A 16,331-nucleotide genomic window follows, 5' to 3' on the forward strand; every position below is an offset into this window, starting at 1 on the left:
ACATTGTCACAGAGGGCTTAGCGAAACGTAACGCTGCATCCGGTTTTAAGTTTTGAAAAGAAGTGTCACTATGTTTACCCAGCGCACGGCAGCGGTTTTGTTTTGCTGACCAAGTGAACATGGCGGGCGTAGTTCTCAGAGTGCTGAACATGGCGCTCCGTATTTCGCATATCCTCTATTACTCTATGTATTTTAAGCGCTGCGAAAAAATGTAGTGAAGTAGTAATTTCTTGCAGTCATGTCTTCTTGTCATAATGAAAATCGGAGGCTCACAGCAAAAGGCGATGAATTGAATGCATAGAGCTTTTAAGCATAGATGCTAAAATATGAAATGCAAGTGCCGCTATTCGCAACCATTTTCGTATGCAACTGCGGTTATTAGACGCAGCGGATGCGCGTGGCTAACGGAGGCTGCCTGCAGCTCCAAATTTAGAAACAGTGGTCATGCGTCCAGGTTCTGAGTAGCCTTCGGTAGTTTTGTGCAGAGTAGTGAAAACAATTCTGCAAGGAAATATTTTTATGAACTCATATGAAATGTTCTGGCGAGTGAACACTGACACAAAAACGGCAACGCTTAGCAAATGTTATGTGGCAGGAAAAATTTAATGGATTGGTAGTTAATGTTTGATGCTTACTACTATTCTAAAGGAATTTTGTGTGATTTATGTAACCCTTTTCTGGGCCTGTAACGAGTAAAAGCTCACACAAAACTAAACTTTTCAGTATTTGTATTTTCGAATAATACTAAAAAATACATCTGTTTCAACAAGCGAGGACTTAAGCTTAAGTTGCTGAAGAAGTAATTTCCAGCATCGAAAGTTTATTAAAATTGTCTCTATTCTTCCTCAGACCCTCTGTAGCATAATTCCGTCCTGTTGCCTCGCTTGCATTCTCCTTTATTGCACCATCCTAGCCAGCAGGCGTACGGGATGCCCGGTGTCATACGTTTCGCTACTTCTTCAGTCACATTCTGAAAAATACATGATCCACATTTATCACTGAGCAATACAGGCATCAGACGTTGTGAGACCGACATGACCTGCCTTTGAATGCCGTTTATAGCCATTTGGGACAGTAGGAAATTATATTAGTCTCGGCAGAGCAGATTAACGTTGGTCACATCGCTTACAAATATCTCTGAGATTGCTGTAGCAGCGGAGTTGAAAGTAAGGTCTGTGATCCAGGAAACATTTGACGCCTTTCCCCATGTATTACTTTTAGGCTTGATTAATAATATGGCATTAATTGTTCAACATATTGGTATCTGTCGAGTTCCGCCATTATTGAAATTTTAATGTACTCTTTCATATCTTCGGCGAACTACACAAGTTCTAAAATTGTTGCGTTCTTACAGACGTTATTTACACTGCAAACTACCTGAACAATTCACAACTGAAGGAATTGTCTCCATCTAAAAACTTTTGACATTCGCAAATTTTAAACGTGTATTCTATGAAACACAGTTCAGGTAATAAATTATTATTTTTGTGACCGAAGGGTGTCACTAAAATTTACCCTTTACAAGAGTGTCCTTTAGATAACAATTTAATTACGCCTGACAACAAAGACGAAAACTTCAGATAGTGATTGCAGGGCATGAATATTCATTTTACTTTTTCTATAACATGCGCATATTGCTTAAAAAAGTAAAATAGTCTCCACGTACCGTCCTTCAATGATTTTAAACGTACACTGCGTTTCTGACGTTATTAAAGCAGCGGTAAAGGTTTCAAAACGGTTTTATAAGCCGCTCAACTCTCCTGATTTCCGTTCTGAAGCGCTGAGGCAGTAGCATTTGCAGCAGCTGCTGAAATTTGCCTCATAAAGCTAGGTAATATCGCTACAAGTACATCTGTAAACTTTAGTCGCGAGAATAATTACAGAATGGATTTATGAAATATATGTAATTTTGGTACGTGTTATATTATAGGCCTTGTCTAGAGGTTTGCAGTACAGTCGTTGTATCAGTTGCAAGTAGTGCGGCTCTCTCAGACGCAATGAAGAGCTCAAAGTTGCTATGGCATATCCTCTCCATGTATGAATTTTACTTTAGTAGGACTGCTTTGTCATGCTCAGATTGGAGTTCTTCCGCACGTGAAAGTTCTCGGTCTTTGTAAAATTTGGTTTAAGAGCGCCGCTATTCCAGAATTAGTTGAGAAACAGCCTTTTGATTCGGTCATAATAAGATCTCCACATCCGCAGCTGGCTGAGGTATTTAAGCTCAGCAGCAGATAGCCACTGCTGTAAAACATCGAGGTAGAATGGTCGGAGAAATCACTGCAATCATTTCAATTTTAACTACTTCCTAAATATGAGCTGGAGTTAGTGGTACTATTGAAGTAGCTCTATATAGTTTGCAGGAATAAGGAGAAACGCAGGCACGCGTAATCATGGCGTCTGACTTCATGACGTGCTTTATATGCTTCGGTTTCAAAATTCTTTTTGTCAGTACATCACAGGCATTACGGGCCCAACATCAGTTTTTAAAAACTTCGAACGCATAAGGCGGCAAAATCGGAGCGTTAGTTTACTTCTTGCCGAATATTACCCAAATTCTGCTTCTGCGTCATATCGCTCGCCTTTAAGCGCAATGAGTTTGGGACAAAATTACAAGTAAGCCTATAAAGGGGTGCATAGACACAGAGGAACGCCGGTCGGCGGTTACCATGCCTCTCGGTCTGTGTCCTTGAGGCGGCTTGTATACATCATTTCGTCCTGCTCTCTATACTACTATAACATGTGAGCTTGCTAGCTCGCAGTGAAGCGAAATAGAGGGAAGCTAATCCTTTTTTGTTTAGTGATGGTAATCCTAGTGAACTTAACGTGTGCAATCGCTAGGTTGGGGGGTAATGAACTCAATATTTATGTAAACACTGGCGCAGGCTGGTAATTCAAGAATATTCCTTAAATCTGAGCCTCTTCCCAATTTCATTACAAAATTCAAGATCTTAGTGCAGGGTGAGAAGTGCTATAGTACATACGTAACATTCTATGTTATCCAAGGTCTCTGGAGCTCCGTTGCAAAGATGGCTGCATCCAGCGGGTTTCTACAGAGAAACATAAAAAAATGATGAATCCGTGTCATGTGACATACATACGGAATCAAGATTTCTAGTGAGTGTTCGAGCAGCGTTTCTCCAATGGGGGCGTAGCGATTTCAGTGTCAGCGAAACCCACGCTCGCATAAAAAAAAAGGTCTCCAGATAGTTCTATCTTGAACAGACTATACTGTGCGGTTAAAATTATGGAGGTGCAAAGACAACTTTAGTTTCCCAAATGAAAAGAAACGCGAGAGAAATGCGGCAACGGAGAGCGCTCGCGAAAGAGAAAAAGAGAGGGTGAAAGAGCATCTACGTAGGTTGTTTGTGTTGGCGTTACTGAAATTCGAGCTCTGGCTGCACTGCTGGACGAGGCACGAGCACAAAGCGTCGAGGAGTCGAATCACCTCTAGCGCAAAGCCTAACGATGCCGACGCGTCGTTTTAGCGGGCAGTTTAGCTTCGCCTCTATCCTAATTCCACGGCCTGCTCCCGGAATTTCGGACTTTGGCAGCAGTCTGCACAAGATCGCCGTCAAGGTCACCCCGCCTCAACCACACACCCAGCCCCCCGCCTTACCAAACAGGTATAAAGGGTCCCTTACCGCTTAGCCCAAACGGGTGCCCGACATCTATGGCTGAGATGCTGATTAAATAATTATTTCATCACCTATACAATCTTATAGAGACAAAAAAGCTTGTTACTTGTATCAATCCGATCTACATACGCATTTCTGATTTTGAAGGCGAAAGTCCTTCCAAGCTTTAGTAACCTATATATCATTAAAATGATTTTCGGAGTTGCTAGTACTGGAAGCGTAAGACGAAAAATAAAGTTATTGCTTAAGATAACTTCAAGCTATCTTCGTAAGAAAACTTCTAACCCCAATGGAAAAAAATATTCTTATTTGTTCGCTGCATTGATGAAGTCGAATCTTGATGCCCACATTACCCTTAAATAACGAGCATGCCAATGTAAACAATTTAAAGCGAATATTTGATTACCTCTACCTGAGAAAGGTTCAAGACTCAGGAGCGCAAGCTGGCATCAAGGATGTAGAAAGTAAATAGGACGAATGCTAACATGCAACAGTCTTTGTGTGACTAAGAGCGTTTACTTAGCATCGCTTCACATGTGCGGGAGAGGTTGAAATGCAAAAATTTACCGAGGCGAATGCCGCAGGTGGCAAGATTCTTCTTCCAGGAAATGGGCTATGATATGGAAGACGTGAATTGCTTTTCATTCAAAGTATTAGGCTTGTGAAGGCGCTCATTAAGACAACGTCCTTTTCCCCCAACGCATGCATTTTCGCACGTCGCGAAGAATTAGTATACAACTCCATCCTTGGAGGCTGCAGGGCACACTGTGTTTCACTCCGCCCTTTGGCCCTCTTTTTTTTTTGCCAGCGTGGGAGAACAGGTCCGCGAGCTGTCTTGGTGCAAAGACAACATCTATCTCTTACTTTTTGCCACCTTCTTGAGAATGCGGTACGTTTGTTGTACGTAAGAAACGATTTCGAGCCTTGAATGGTTTTATAAATGTGCTGAGGTGTTGTTATGGTGCCTATCCCTAAAATTGTTTGCACGGATTGCTTTACGGCGAGGGCGAGTGGGGCGTGAATCGAGCCCTTTCAACTTGCATACTTTTAGCATAAAGCTTGCTTGTATTTAATAGTGACATGATTACGTTAGCGCTGATAAAAATACAGTGATTCAGTGCCGTCTCAACCGTTGAAGAATGATTGGAAAGATACGGCTTCAAATCTTTTCTAGCTCGCCGGCAGTATATGCAGTAAAACGCGTGAACGAGCAAATTGTCTAAAATCGATAAACTCTGCGGATTCGTTTTACTCAGGCTGCGAGAAACGCTGTAGTGAAAGGCTCTCGAGATATCAAACAACCGAGGCTCTTTAAAGTGCACTAACATCTCACAGCACTGGGGCCCTTGATTTTTGCCTTAATCGAATAACGGCCTCCACGGCCGGGATTCCATCATGTCTGCTTGGCCGCAGTATGCGACCGCCATAACCACTGCACCACAGGGGCAGGGAAGAATTGTAAGTTTGTTTGCAATATTAAATGTTTTATGATGAAAGCAGTGTCACACGGAATTTCAAGAAATATATGAAGAACATCTACGGCTTCGTCGTTACAAAAATCGCCTTCATGAAGAAGAAGCTGCTGTTTACCTACGTATCGCAAGAAGTGGACAACATATTAGGTGTGAAATTCTTCGCTGAAGGAGCACTCAACTTGAGTTAAAAAGAAAATGGAATAGGCTACAGCTTCACATAAATCCATTAAAATTTCTCATTTCTGTGGACTCGTTTTGTTGTTAAATTCGATAATAAAGATGATACAGAGATAAAGGTGAAGTATTGATATGACGTCTGAGAGAGGTATTGCGCTTTTTAATAAAGCGATTTGTCATACAAAGACTGTTTTGCCGTATTCTTATCTACCTGACGCTCAGTAGACGCCCTGCTGAAGAATTTGAATTCGGTGAAAGTGAAATGCGAATGAAGAACACAGCATTGTCGCTTTGTGAGGATCCATATCGGCATTGACTAAAAGGGGCAATTAGAAATTATGAGATAAACCACATTTTTCGTTTATTCCCCTGTAAAATGCACGAGAGCGTATCATACTAGGCAAAATTGGACACTTGGCACAGAAAATGAGAGTTCCCATTCACGCTTTTGACGCCATCACTAATTGAAGGTCCTTAATACGAGCAAAATTGTGATCAGGTTAGGTGATTGTCTTCCGGGAGTTGGCACGGGCAGAGGCATGATATTTTCTATTACTTTTGCTTAGCCCCACTATAAGATATATCTTCGTGACATAAAAATCAGGTCTAGAATTTTGCTTATTATTCTGTCTTTTCAACTATGTTGCTTGTCAGCAACGCTTTACCCTTGTGCATCATCGCATATATAAAAGGGTGTCACAGGCCTGTAAAGAACTCCTGACTTGAATAAGGAAGCTTAAATCAATTTTGACAACAAACATACCTACGAAGGCGAGGAATTTACATCTATTACTGCGAAGCCGTATAGCTTTTGCAGTGTCTATTTGTCTGCTGTAATGTGGCCTTTGAGCATAGCATTTGATGACTAACATGTAGTGGACATCTTCAGGTAGGTATGCAAATACCCGGTTCTTTTAGATGGAGGAAGTTTGGTTGTGACGAAGCCTTAGCTGCTGTTTTGAATACTCTTGATCGAAATTTAATGCGACTCGCCTTTGGTCATGAGCCACCCAGCATTAATGACATGAAATGTTCAGACATTGCCTTGGAACTTCCTCGTCGTATGCTTTCTCGTAATAGTGCCCGTGAGAAATGAACGTTTCTTGTTGCATTATTTATTGTTTTAAATTTAGAAAGGTCACCCTGTTACAGGGTAATTTATCGGCACAAACCAGTTCATACCACGAAATGTTTACGTCACTGATCTCCAATTTACAGAAGGCATGTTTCCTCATCGTTATTAACCTCTACATGACGCCATCCTCGGTGTAAAGCTTACAGGGCAGCAATCCGAACCATCCACGAAATCCTGAACGCCATTGCCTTGCTCCACCTCCCTTTGAGAGTACGCAATTTTGTAGCATCATTTTGAGACGGGAGAACATTTCCAATACGCCTCAGTGGTGACGCAGTTGGTTCATTCGTTTCGCTACGTGGCGTGCCCCAGGGATCAGTATTGTCACCGACATTGTTCAATATTGCTTTCATCCCTCTGTCATGGCGCTTGCATGACATCCCTGAAATCAAGTTTTTGTAATACGCTGATGACATCACGGTATGGAGCACACACCAAGATCTGCTCACTCAGGAGGCTGCTCTTGAATCAGCTTTATATATTACCTGTGATTACGGTTCTTCCACTGGCCTTCAGCTTTCCGTTTGTAAAACTACACACACGTGTGTCGCTAATCGCTGGGGACGCCGTAAACTTACTGCAAATCCAATTCGTCTCTGTCTATCAGGCACCCCACTATAGGAAAGTCCGGCCCCGCCGAGGTGGCGCAGTGGTTACGGCGCTCGGCTACTGTTCCCAAGGAGGCGGGATCGAATCCCGGCCTCGGCGGCCGCTTTTCGATGGAGGCGAAAAGCAATGCGCCCGTGTGCTGTGTGATGTCAGTGCACGTTAAAGAACCCCAGGTGGTCGAAATTTCCGGAGTCCTCCACTACGGCGTCTCTCATAGCCTGAGTCGCTTTGGGACTTTAAACCCTACAAACCAAACCTATAGGAAAGTCCGAGTGTAAAAATTCTGGGCTTAACGATTCAACAATCAGGATCAGCGACTGCTTGGCTTTCTTAGGCAATAAAGGCAGATATTCAGACTATGGGTTTGATTAGAAGAATTTCTCCTAAAACGGGTGGCGCTGGCTCGCCTGTTGCACGCCAGTTGGTGAGGGTGGTGCTGCAGCCACGCATTGTTTATCAAGCCCAGTTCCAGCATCTTTCAAGAACACAATGGGATCGCCTTGAAGCCATGAACCTAGAAGCAATGAGAACCATTGCATGCCTCCCACGAACCACTCCGGTCGTCGCATTACAGGAGAATGCGCAGCTCAACACCATCGATGAGCTGGTGCAGCAGCGCCGTGATGCGCGCATACTTAAAGCCTCCTTATCACATTCCATGCAAGCACTGAGGGCGTATGAAACTTCACATATTATTCAGCAGGCACCTGCGCTTGTTCTCCCTCCCTGAAAGTGTCTACAGTTAGGCGACAATAAGCCAACAGATAAAAGCAAACCAACGTCTGGTAACTCGGCATCGTCCCTTCGCCAGAGATTTCAAGAGCAAGGTTTTCACCTGCCTCAAGGATCCATTATAATCTACGTGGATGCAAGCATACAAGGCAGTGAAGCAAAAACAGCAATCTACTCTGCGTTGAGACCTACCCTGAACCAGACACCTACGTTTAAACTTTCGGAACAGCCTACATCTTTCTGCGCTGACCTCGTGGCAGTTGAGGCGCTCTGCTCCGTGGCCACCATTACCATGCTACCTACGGCCCAAGTTGTCATCCGAACTGACGCCCTTCAAGCGGTGCGTTTACTTCGACGGGTCAGCCGTAGCCCAAAAATATGTCAAGACATTCACCAGCTTGCGGCGTGCATCCCGCAGTCAATACGGATTGAGTGGGTCCCACGGGACCTTCTGCCTTCACAAAGTCAAGCTGATTTAGCGACGCGCCTCGTGACCCAACGTTCATCATTATCACGGCTCCTTGATGTGGACGACGCTACCCTCCTTTTATCAAGAATGAAACACCACCGGCTCCGCACACGCGCTCTTATCCCTCCGTGTGCGGTATCCCTTCCCCAAGGTCTTACCCGTGCAGAGGAGGTTGCGCTTAGGAGAATCCGGGTAGGGGTTGCCCTCACACCAGCTGTCACTCGGACGTGGTCTCATTTTCGATACTCGTATCTCCGCCCAGGGTGTCCGATATATAAAGACGGAAATGTTGAAGCCGACATTCACCATTTGTTGTGGGTCTGCCCAGCTTTAAAACCAACACGTATCCGGCAATTGAGGATAATTGGCCTTTCAGCCAACAATCCTGCCTCGTATCTCGCTTGGACTCAGGAACACATCATCGCTCACTCTTGAACTTCATAAAATCAGCCAATCTTTTTCCATTCATTTAATCATTAATATTCATCTCATACCTTACTGATGCCCTGAGGCAATAAATATTGTTACAAAAAAAAAATACTACGAAGCGTTCTGGAGCGGACGTCATACCTTACAGCGAAACTCCAACAATCTTAACATGGTGCCAATTAGTACTGGGTAGGTTCACCGAACGCTAGTCGGCCTATGTCGCGCTGTATAGGACAGCGATGATCTACTTTGCGTGCAAGAAATGAACTTTATACTAGCTGCAGGTAGCATTCGGAAAGTCATACGTTGGAAAAATAAGAATTTTTCGCTAATGGAGATTTTTTCCTACAATATTCTTATTTGTTGCCTGCGCAAACTCCCCCCCCCCCCCGTTAAAAAAAATATATATATATATATATATATATATATATTAAGGTAAGGAAGAAGATGATAAAGCGCCGACGCAAACTACGATGAAGAAGCCGATCAGCTGGCGCGCGCACGGAGAGCTCGGACTGTCTTGTTCTGACAAGACTCTGCTTCGCTCTGCGATCATCTTGTGTCACCGGTCGCCAGCTCCAGCCCTTCGAATAACCCCAAATAAACCCCTCTTCAATATATATATTTCTGCATGCACCAGTGCTACCAATTTCCAGATCATGAAAAGCATGCTCGAGGCAGAATCGTTTTGCCTGTTGCCCCCAGATATTGCAGAGTGAAATGCTACTAAATACGGTTTGGTTTGATTTCGATTCATTTGCTTAACGTCCCAAAGGGCCTCAGGCTATTCGGGATGCCGTAGTAGTAATTGGCTCCGGAAATTTCTGAAGCCTGCAGTTCGCTAACGTGCACTGACACTGCCTAGAACGCGGGTACCTTCCTTTTAGCTTCCATTGAAAATGGCCGCTGCGGCCGAGATTCTATCCCGCATGCTTCAAAACAGTATTCAAGTGCCTTAGCCACTACACTACCGTGGCTTTTCTGCTACCAAACAGCCTCGGAACAACAAAGCACGAACTCCCTTAAGGCTTTCACATTATGTATAGAGAAGAGTGCATTACTGACACACCATCTTATTTCACTAAATTGAAATTATTATTTTTTTGTATATATATCTGTAGCCACATCTCAAATTTTTGATTTATAACTCTGAAATCCTGTGAATATTTGCGGGTTTTCTAATTTAATGCTCGTCATGTTCCATCCGTATATCCATGTTTTTCTTCAGTGCACCTTCTTCTCCCTAAACCTTTTTCCTTCTCAAAGGTTAATAAGGCAACTGCGTTAAACGCCGCACATAAGTATTAGAAGGATGTTTGAAGGCTGCGCAGTTCAGTCGATCGAAGCCAAAAGCGATGCCAAATAATTTTGTTTTAAACCTAATGATACTAACACATTCGTCGTAAAGCAGCGCTGTTTGAGTGGAATCTAGCAAAAAAAAAAAGTCGCCTTGCCACCAAATACTAACAAACCTGAAAATAATTTCAGTATAATATTTCATTAGGCAAAACTCGGAACCTCGTCACCTGCTTTATGAACAAATAGTCGTCCGGTGCATGTAGCTTGGAATGACACGAGTTCAGTGGTATAATGTGCGATGGGCTTGCTTCCATACTAATTGTTTTCGGGGCGTCCGCTGTCGTGACTCATAATAAACACACCTTGAACTATTAGACTGATCAGACATGCGGATGCTTCGTGGCCTTAGGTTTAGCGCCGCATAAAGGTAGTGAGCGAATTGGCGACCTCAAAACGAGTTTGTGATCCACATACTGGAGACGAGCTACCTGAGCCCTAAGAAATTTGGGGCTAATAAAAGGTTTTGATGAAAAATAGGGAAAGTAATTACTCCTGCTTTCAAACTTTCGACCAGGACACTAAGCGGACAGTTATAAAACAATTATTTTTATTCTTGCTTTTATAATTTTTCAAATGTGTTTGAACTGTATATAGGGCAGCATAAAAAGCGTTTTCCCAACACTGCGCCACTATCGCAAAAAGAACCCACAGCCCAATCCCATTGTAACCTAAATGTAACTTTTGAAAATTGAAAATGCTTAAGACTCAAACAACTAACCACTCGAATTAGTGGTGCTACTATTGCGCGTTGACAAATGGCGCACACTGAAATGGGGACAACTTTTTCGCTTTGCATTAAGGATACCAATCCTACTGTACTGCTTTCACGCCCCGTGAGTCGTACAGCCTCACGGTCGACTTAAAGTATTTCGCATTATTGTGTCATTTGTAGAAATAGACATAGAAGCAAGCACAATATTAGAAAAGTAAGGTTATACCTACCGCGTGGGTTCCATTACCAAGGACAACAAACGGGCAGCCGCCACCGTAATCGTTGTCGTCTGTGAAATTCGTCAAGAAACAAGCGACGTCCGTTAAATGAAATACTGATACAAGTTTCAACATCTGAACATAGTTCATTGACTGAAACTAAAATCGGGTTAGAATTTGAAATTCACTTTTTAAATATTCATGAGTACGCTTTCATGGTTCAAAGAGGTGCAATTATTTTAACAGATCTCAAAGTCGTGCTGCAATAAGTGTTCACGTAGCTTTTTGTAAGGGGTATTCTCTACTGTTCTTTTGAACACACACATCAATTCTATCTTTATAAGAAGGCTTCCGCAGACTTCGAACAATTCTAACTACTTAATACAGGTATTTGTAGATCAAAAAGTGTGAGACTGCCCTTTCAGTTCAAGTCAGAAGAGAAAGTTTGTAAAAGCTGCATACAAGTACCATCACGGGCATTTTATACCAGAGCCGCAGATGTGGTTCGTTATTTGAGAAAAGGAAATTTCAGGCTGCCAGATTAAAAGAGCTGCTTAGGAAAGTGTATTCGGAACAAGTAAAAAACAATTTTCGTTGTATAAACAATATTGTTTTGCTGTTTTTGACGTTCAGACTGTTCTGAGGAAAGAAATCTCTATAGGACAGAATTTTAAGAAGTTAACACCGAATAACACTCTATAACTTTATTGTTCAGAAAATAATACATAACAAGCAAACTAAAGACTTTAAAAAAGTATTACGGGACGGCCTTTAGATGTTACCATTGAGAATATTTATCGTATTTAAACAGAATTCTGTTATTTTTTGAAAGGGCGTTCTTCGCTTGCAGACTACATGGCACAAAGCCTTTCGAGGAAAGTTTAAATATATTGATATCAAGTGTAACCCGCTAGCAGTAAACTTCGGTCGATTTTAATTTATCTCCCACGAGCATTTAGTAAATTGTTGCGTAGGCACTGCTGATTTTTACTGTTCTCGAGCCTCAAAGAGATACAGGTAGACTCCGAAGATATCGGTAAGCATATTTTATCCCCGATAGTCTAGTAGTCGACTTACTACAGCGGCTGCCAATAGATGTTTGGTCCCTCTCATTGCACAGGACGCGTTCCAGTGAAGTGACACGCCACGCTGCTCATCACAGTTTTGCTCATTCCGTGGTAGTTACCTGTGTGCTTGTCTTTTTCCTCGCTAATAATGTATGAAAACTTTCACATTATATTCATAGATTCATTGATAGTATGAGTGATAAGTGTCAATTGACGTGCCACATGTTTTCAGCTTTGCTGCGTTCTTCTAGAAATGTATTACCGAGTTTGCAGGCTCATCTAGACTATTCATGCCCTTGTCGTCAAATGCTGCATTCGTCTTAGGAGATTTGAATGCACTCTCACCAGCTGCATTTTATATCGGTGAACATTTAGCGTCTTAAGTGCCAACGCTAGTGGGGCCGCCAATTTACACAGGCGGTGTAGAAAAAATTTAGCGAAGTTTTTGTCTCTGTTTCTATATGGTATATTTCTACGAAGGCACGCATTACTGTCTCATCAGTGACGCTCCCCACAAGGAAGATTAGCAAGTCCTTGCAAGTGTGTCCCAGGTATATGATATCTCTGAACAAAATTTTCGGATTATCGCGGAACTTTATATATTCGAACGCATCGTCTACGACAGGGTAGCACGCTTCAGCAAAGATATTGATTTATGCGCGCTGCTTTTAGACAACGTATTCTACCCGCTGTATCATATAATGCAGAAATAAATTGATTGCTTGAGGAAACAAAAAACCTCCTGCAGTGATCACCTGCCACTGCGTAGATACATTTGCTGTGTGAGCAACAACTGTCCTGTGGACTGTTTCACGTCCAGTTGTAGAGTAATCAGTTCGCAAAAACTAAATGTCAGGCTACTCCTATTCATAATTAATTGCAGTTCCTGCGCATCCCGATGAAAAAGAATCCTTCGATGCCTGTAGAAAAATGGACTATACTTGCTCCCGAGTCGGGTTCAGCGATGGGGTTATTTTTTTTTTTTTGGACTGCGAACCACAGACTATGGAGGAAAAAACGACAGAAACTCGGTTATGATGATGAATCTGACTAGTTTTTCAATTCAGTGCAGTAATTAGGACGATATTTTTATGCGACGAATTCAGGACTCGTAAGCCGAGATTCCTGTACCGAGAACGTCGAAGAGAAGCAGTAGTAAAAAAATATTATTTACGCAAAAATAAAACAATTCCTTCCTCCTAAGCAAACGCATTTCTCAAGTCATTAGTGCAGCCCAAGATCGAAAAAAGCGTACCGTAAACAGCACGCGAAACATCCTCTTGAAAGCATCCGGCATTATCGGTCTCGGTGAAAGAATAGGTGGAAGAAACGTTAACCTATTAGCAGCAAAATTGTTCTTAAAAACATTGGCATGATTCTTAAACATATCTGTGATACGTCGATTAATTGTTCTGATAGCAAGAGGTACAATATATATGGTTTTATGCGTTTACAGGGAAATTCGGGGAAATACGCTCCTTGTATATTTTTTTAACTTTGCTGTAGTGATATGCACTTGGTGTATTTTATTTAATTCCATTGATTTTTTTCCTGCAACACCACATTACGTATATTTATAAGAAATACTCGTTAATGGCATAACAAAGTGGAAGATAAATCAAACTATATGTGCTTCTGTCTAGCATCTTCACATTTATATGAGGTACGATTCTAGAAAAGGACGTCAGAGACACTTTGCCAGCACAACGCAGGCTTCGCTAGAACCAGCTGACGGCATAGTCAACCTTAAGTTGGAGTTGGTAATTTCCCTTCAAGCGTGCTCATTTGATGGTGTAATGTTTTACTACACTTAAAAACACTGGAGAACGTTTCAGACTTTTTAAAACACCATATTCTTGCCAGAGAAAGCGAAAACGGGGCATTGCCGCCATTCCTTGTGAAAACAACCGTATGAGCCACAATATCCTTATACAGATTTCTCGTACTGAACTCACAGAAGTGTCATATAATCTCATATATTTCTCATACGCTAAATTAGATTTGTACGAGATGATATGAGATTTGTACCAGTTTAGTATAAAAATTTGTATGAGGTTATTGTCACTCAGGCTTTTTTCACTAGGGACGCGCGTCAAAAAGACATAAACACTCTCTGTCTGGCAGATTGCATGCGTAAGGTGAAATGCGAAAAAGTTAAACAGTGCTTTGTGTGCAAGTGAAGGGAAAAATGACAAGGACCGCATTTTTACAACAAATGTTTCCATTCCGTGGCTAATTGCGAGTCAGCTTCTTTAGTTGCGGTGGGTATGGGTGACAACCAATGTCTACCCCTAGTCAGGAGCAACCGTAATGCTCCTGCTTGCGTTGGGACGTGCTCAACTTAACACTGAAATTTTGTATCCTTTCAAAGTACGCAAGTTTTCCAGCTAGGTCACTTTGTCTCTGCATAAATGCCAGCAACCAGGGGCTACTAGAGAGCATACCTTCTTCCTGAACGGTAATAGTATCAGCATTCAATTCCATGCGTACCCTCTCTGCGAACTAACCTCCCAAACATAATGCGGAATCACGTTCATGTTCAGGCAGTTCTGTGGCTAGAAAGAGGAAATGGGGGACGACTAATAAGTATTCTTGGAACGATTCTTTTTATAGCAAACGAAACTGGCTGGTGTCCGTCGAAGCGGTTGCAGAAGTTGTCGGCAACAAACCGCTTCAGCCAATGCTCCCTCTACTTTTAAGCTAGTGGCAAGACACGGAGTATAACGCCTCGAGACACCCCTAGCACTCCTCTGGCTTGAAGACAAACATATTTCCGTCGTTGGCCTTAGAGAAACATGACGTAATGGGAGCTTTTTCTCCAACATTTCCAAGCGATTAGAAGTTCAGATATGCTAGGAGGAAATGCTACGTATTCCAAGAAAGCTATCTCATCCGAAACCACGATCGATTTTACTAGTTCCCAGAGACACGATGGCTTAATACACCAGACGCATTTCGGAGGTCATAATTGTTTTCCCCACCAGCGGCGCGTTGCGCACCCTTGTAATTTGCCTTCAGTTACCGTTCAGCCTAAAGTGACCAGAATCAGATCAGCGGCAAGAAAAAAATAAGATTTCCCATGTCTTCTTTGGCTTAGCCACCTGTAGGCTTGTTTTAATGAGTGCCTCAAGCCACTGACTTCCCCTCCGATCTTCTACGGACCTCCTACCACGAATCAAATCATTATAATTACATCGAACACAAATGAAAAGGAAGATATATAGGGCACTGCACCAGCGCTGTGAAGTAGTGTGTATTAATTAGTGCTGGGAAACGGTAATACCATTTACCCTGTCATCACGGTTGTGCCGTTCCTCCCATTTGTATTGGGAGGTGTTTTTGTTGAGACTGCGCTTTTAACAGCACGGACATTCATTTCAAGCACCAGAAATCGAAGAGCTTCGCAAATAGATAATTGAAAGGAAAACTGCTAGAATGATGTACGGAGAGCATACCTTTAGGCTCTCCAAGCGTAGCGAACTTCAGCAACGCACACCACATTGTTGACACGAATATTACCTGCAATAAATTGAGAGGAATAAAAAAGTTATTCACAAGAATTAAGATCTGTCAGCCGGAAAATTACAAGCTTCTTTAAGGGCTACTATGCTTCTCTAGTCAGTGTTACTTCATATATCTTAAAGAAAAATTTCGCAATACTTGCGCCGCCAAACAGGAACTATTGCAGAAAGGGAACGCACGATACTTAAACTTCGAGACACACAGAGAAAACAACATCAATAAAAATAGTTAAATCATCAGCAAAACAAGTGTAATTGATGGTATCCCACTTGGCTTTCAAAGAGTTTTGATCTCCCTTCCTTCCGTATTTCTTCTCGCCTGACTGGTTGCCACTGCGTTTGTTCTTTTTGAGTCTTTTCATAAAGATGACTCCTTCGCTATTTGTGGACGTATTTATGTCACTAACTTAGTGCCGATCGCTGGTCTGTGCATTGCGCTTGCCGTCCACGAGTAACTTTTTTACGCTGTATCGTGTGATATTTTAAGCAGATTATTTCGTATGTCGTCTACATTATTTTGACCTTAGCATTGCTTTTTGATTTTTCATTGCACACACATCTGTATGCACTCCTCAGTTTAATAACTTCATGCGGCGCAGTCTATCATCTCTAAACACAGAGAAAAATAGCTGTCACCATGCAAGAAGTTAAATGCATCGTCAATTCTAGGAAGAGAATAAACAACTCTTTGCTATCTGAATAAGGTAGCGACAGTCGACACAAAATCTCCAACCTTGATCCTTCGTTTTGATTAAAAAAAAACAGGAGACGCACAGGGACTGCAGGAAGGCTC

The 16,331-nt window shown here is 42.3% G+C and overlaps 1 protein-coding gene across 2 annotated transcripts in view; it reads right to left on the minus strand.

Annotated features, from left to right (window-relative positions):
- Positions 1 to 803: 803 nt before the first annotated feature.
- LOC146195424 (evasin P1182) overlaps positions 804 to 16,331 on the minus strand; it is a 32,021-nt gene continuing 16,493 nt past the window's right edge. For both annotated transcript variants that reach the window (XM_084597821.1, XM_084597820.1), the window contains 4 exons: positions 15,473 to 15,536; positions 10,963 to 11,021; positions 2,982 to 3,047; positions 804 to 970 (listed from right to left, as the gene is read on the minus strand). In XM_084597821.1, the coding sequence (XP_084453947.1) occupies positions 836 to 970; positions 2,982 to 3,047; positions 10,963 to 11,021; positions 15,473 to 15,536 (324 nt within the window). In that variant the 3' untranslated portion in view covers positions 804 to 835. The remainder of the gene's footprint in view (positions 971 to 2,981; positions 3,048 to 10,962; positions 11,022 to 15,472; positions 15,537 to 16,331) is intronic.

Source organism: Amblyomma maculatum, chromosome 3, assembly GCF_055883805.1.
Source record: "Amblyomma maculatum isolate TAMU_Amacu chromosome 3, ASM5588380v1, whole genome shotgun sequence".
Classification (NCBI taxonomy): domain Eukaryota; kingdom Metazoa; phylum Arthropoda; class Arachnida; order Ixodida; family Ixodidae; genus Amblyomma; species Amblyomma maculatum.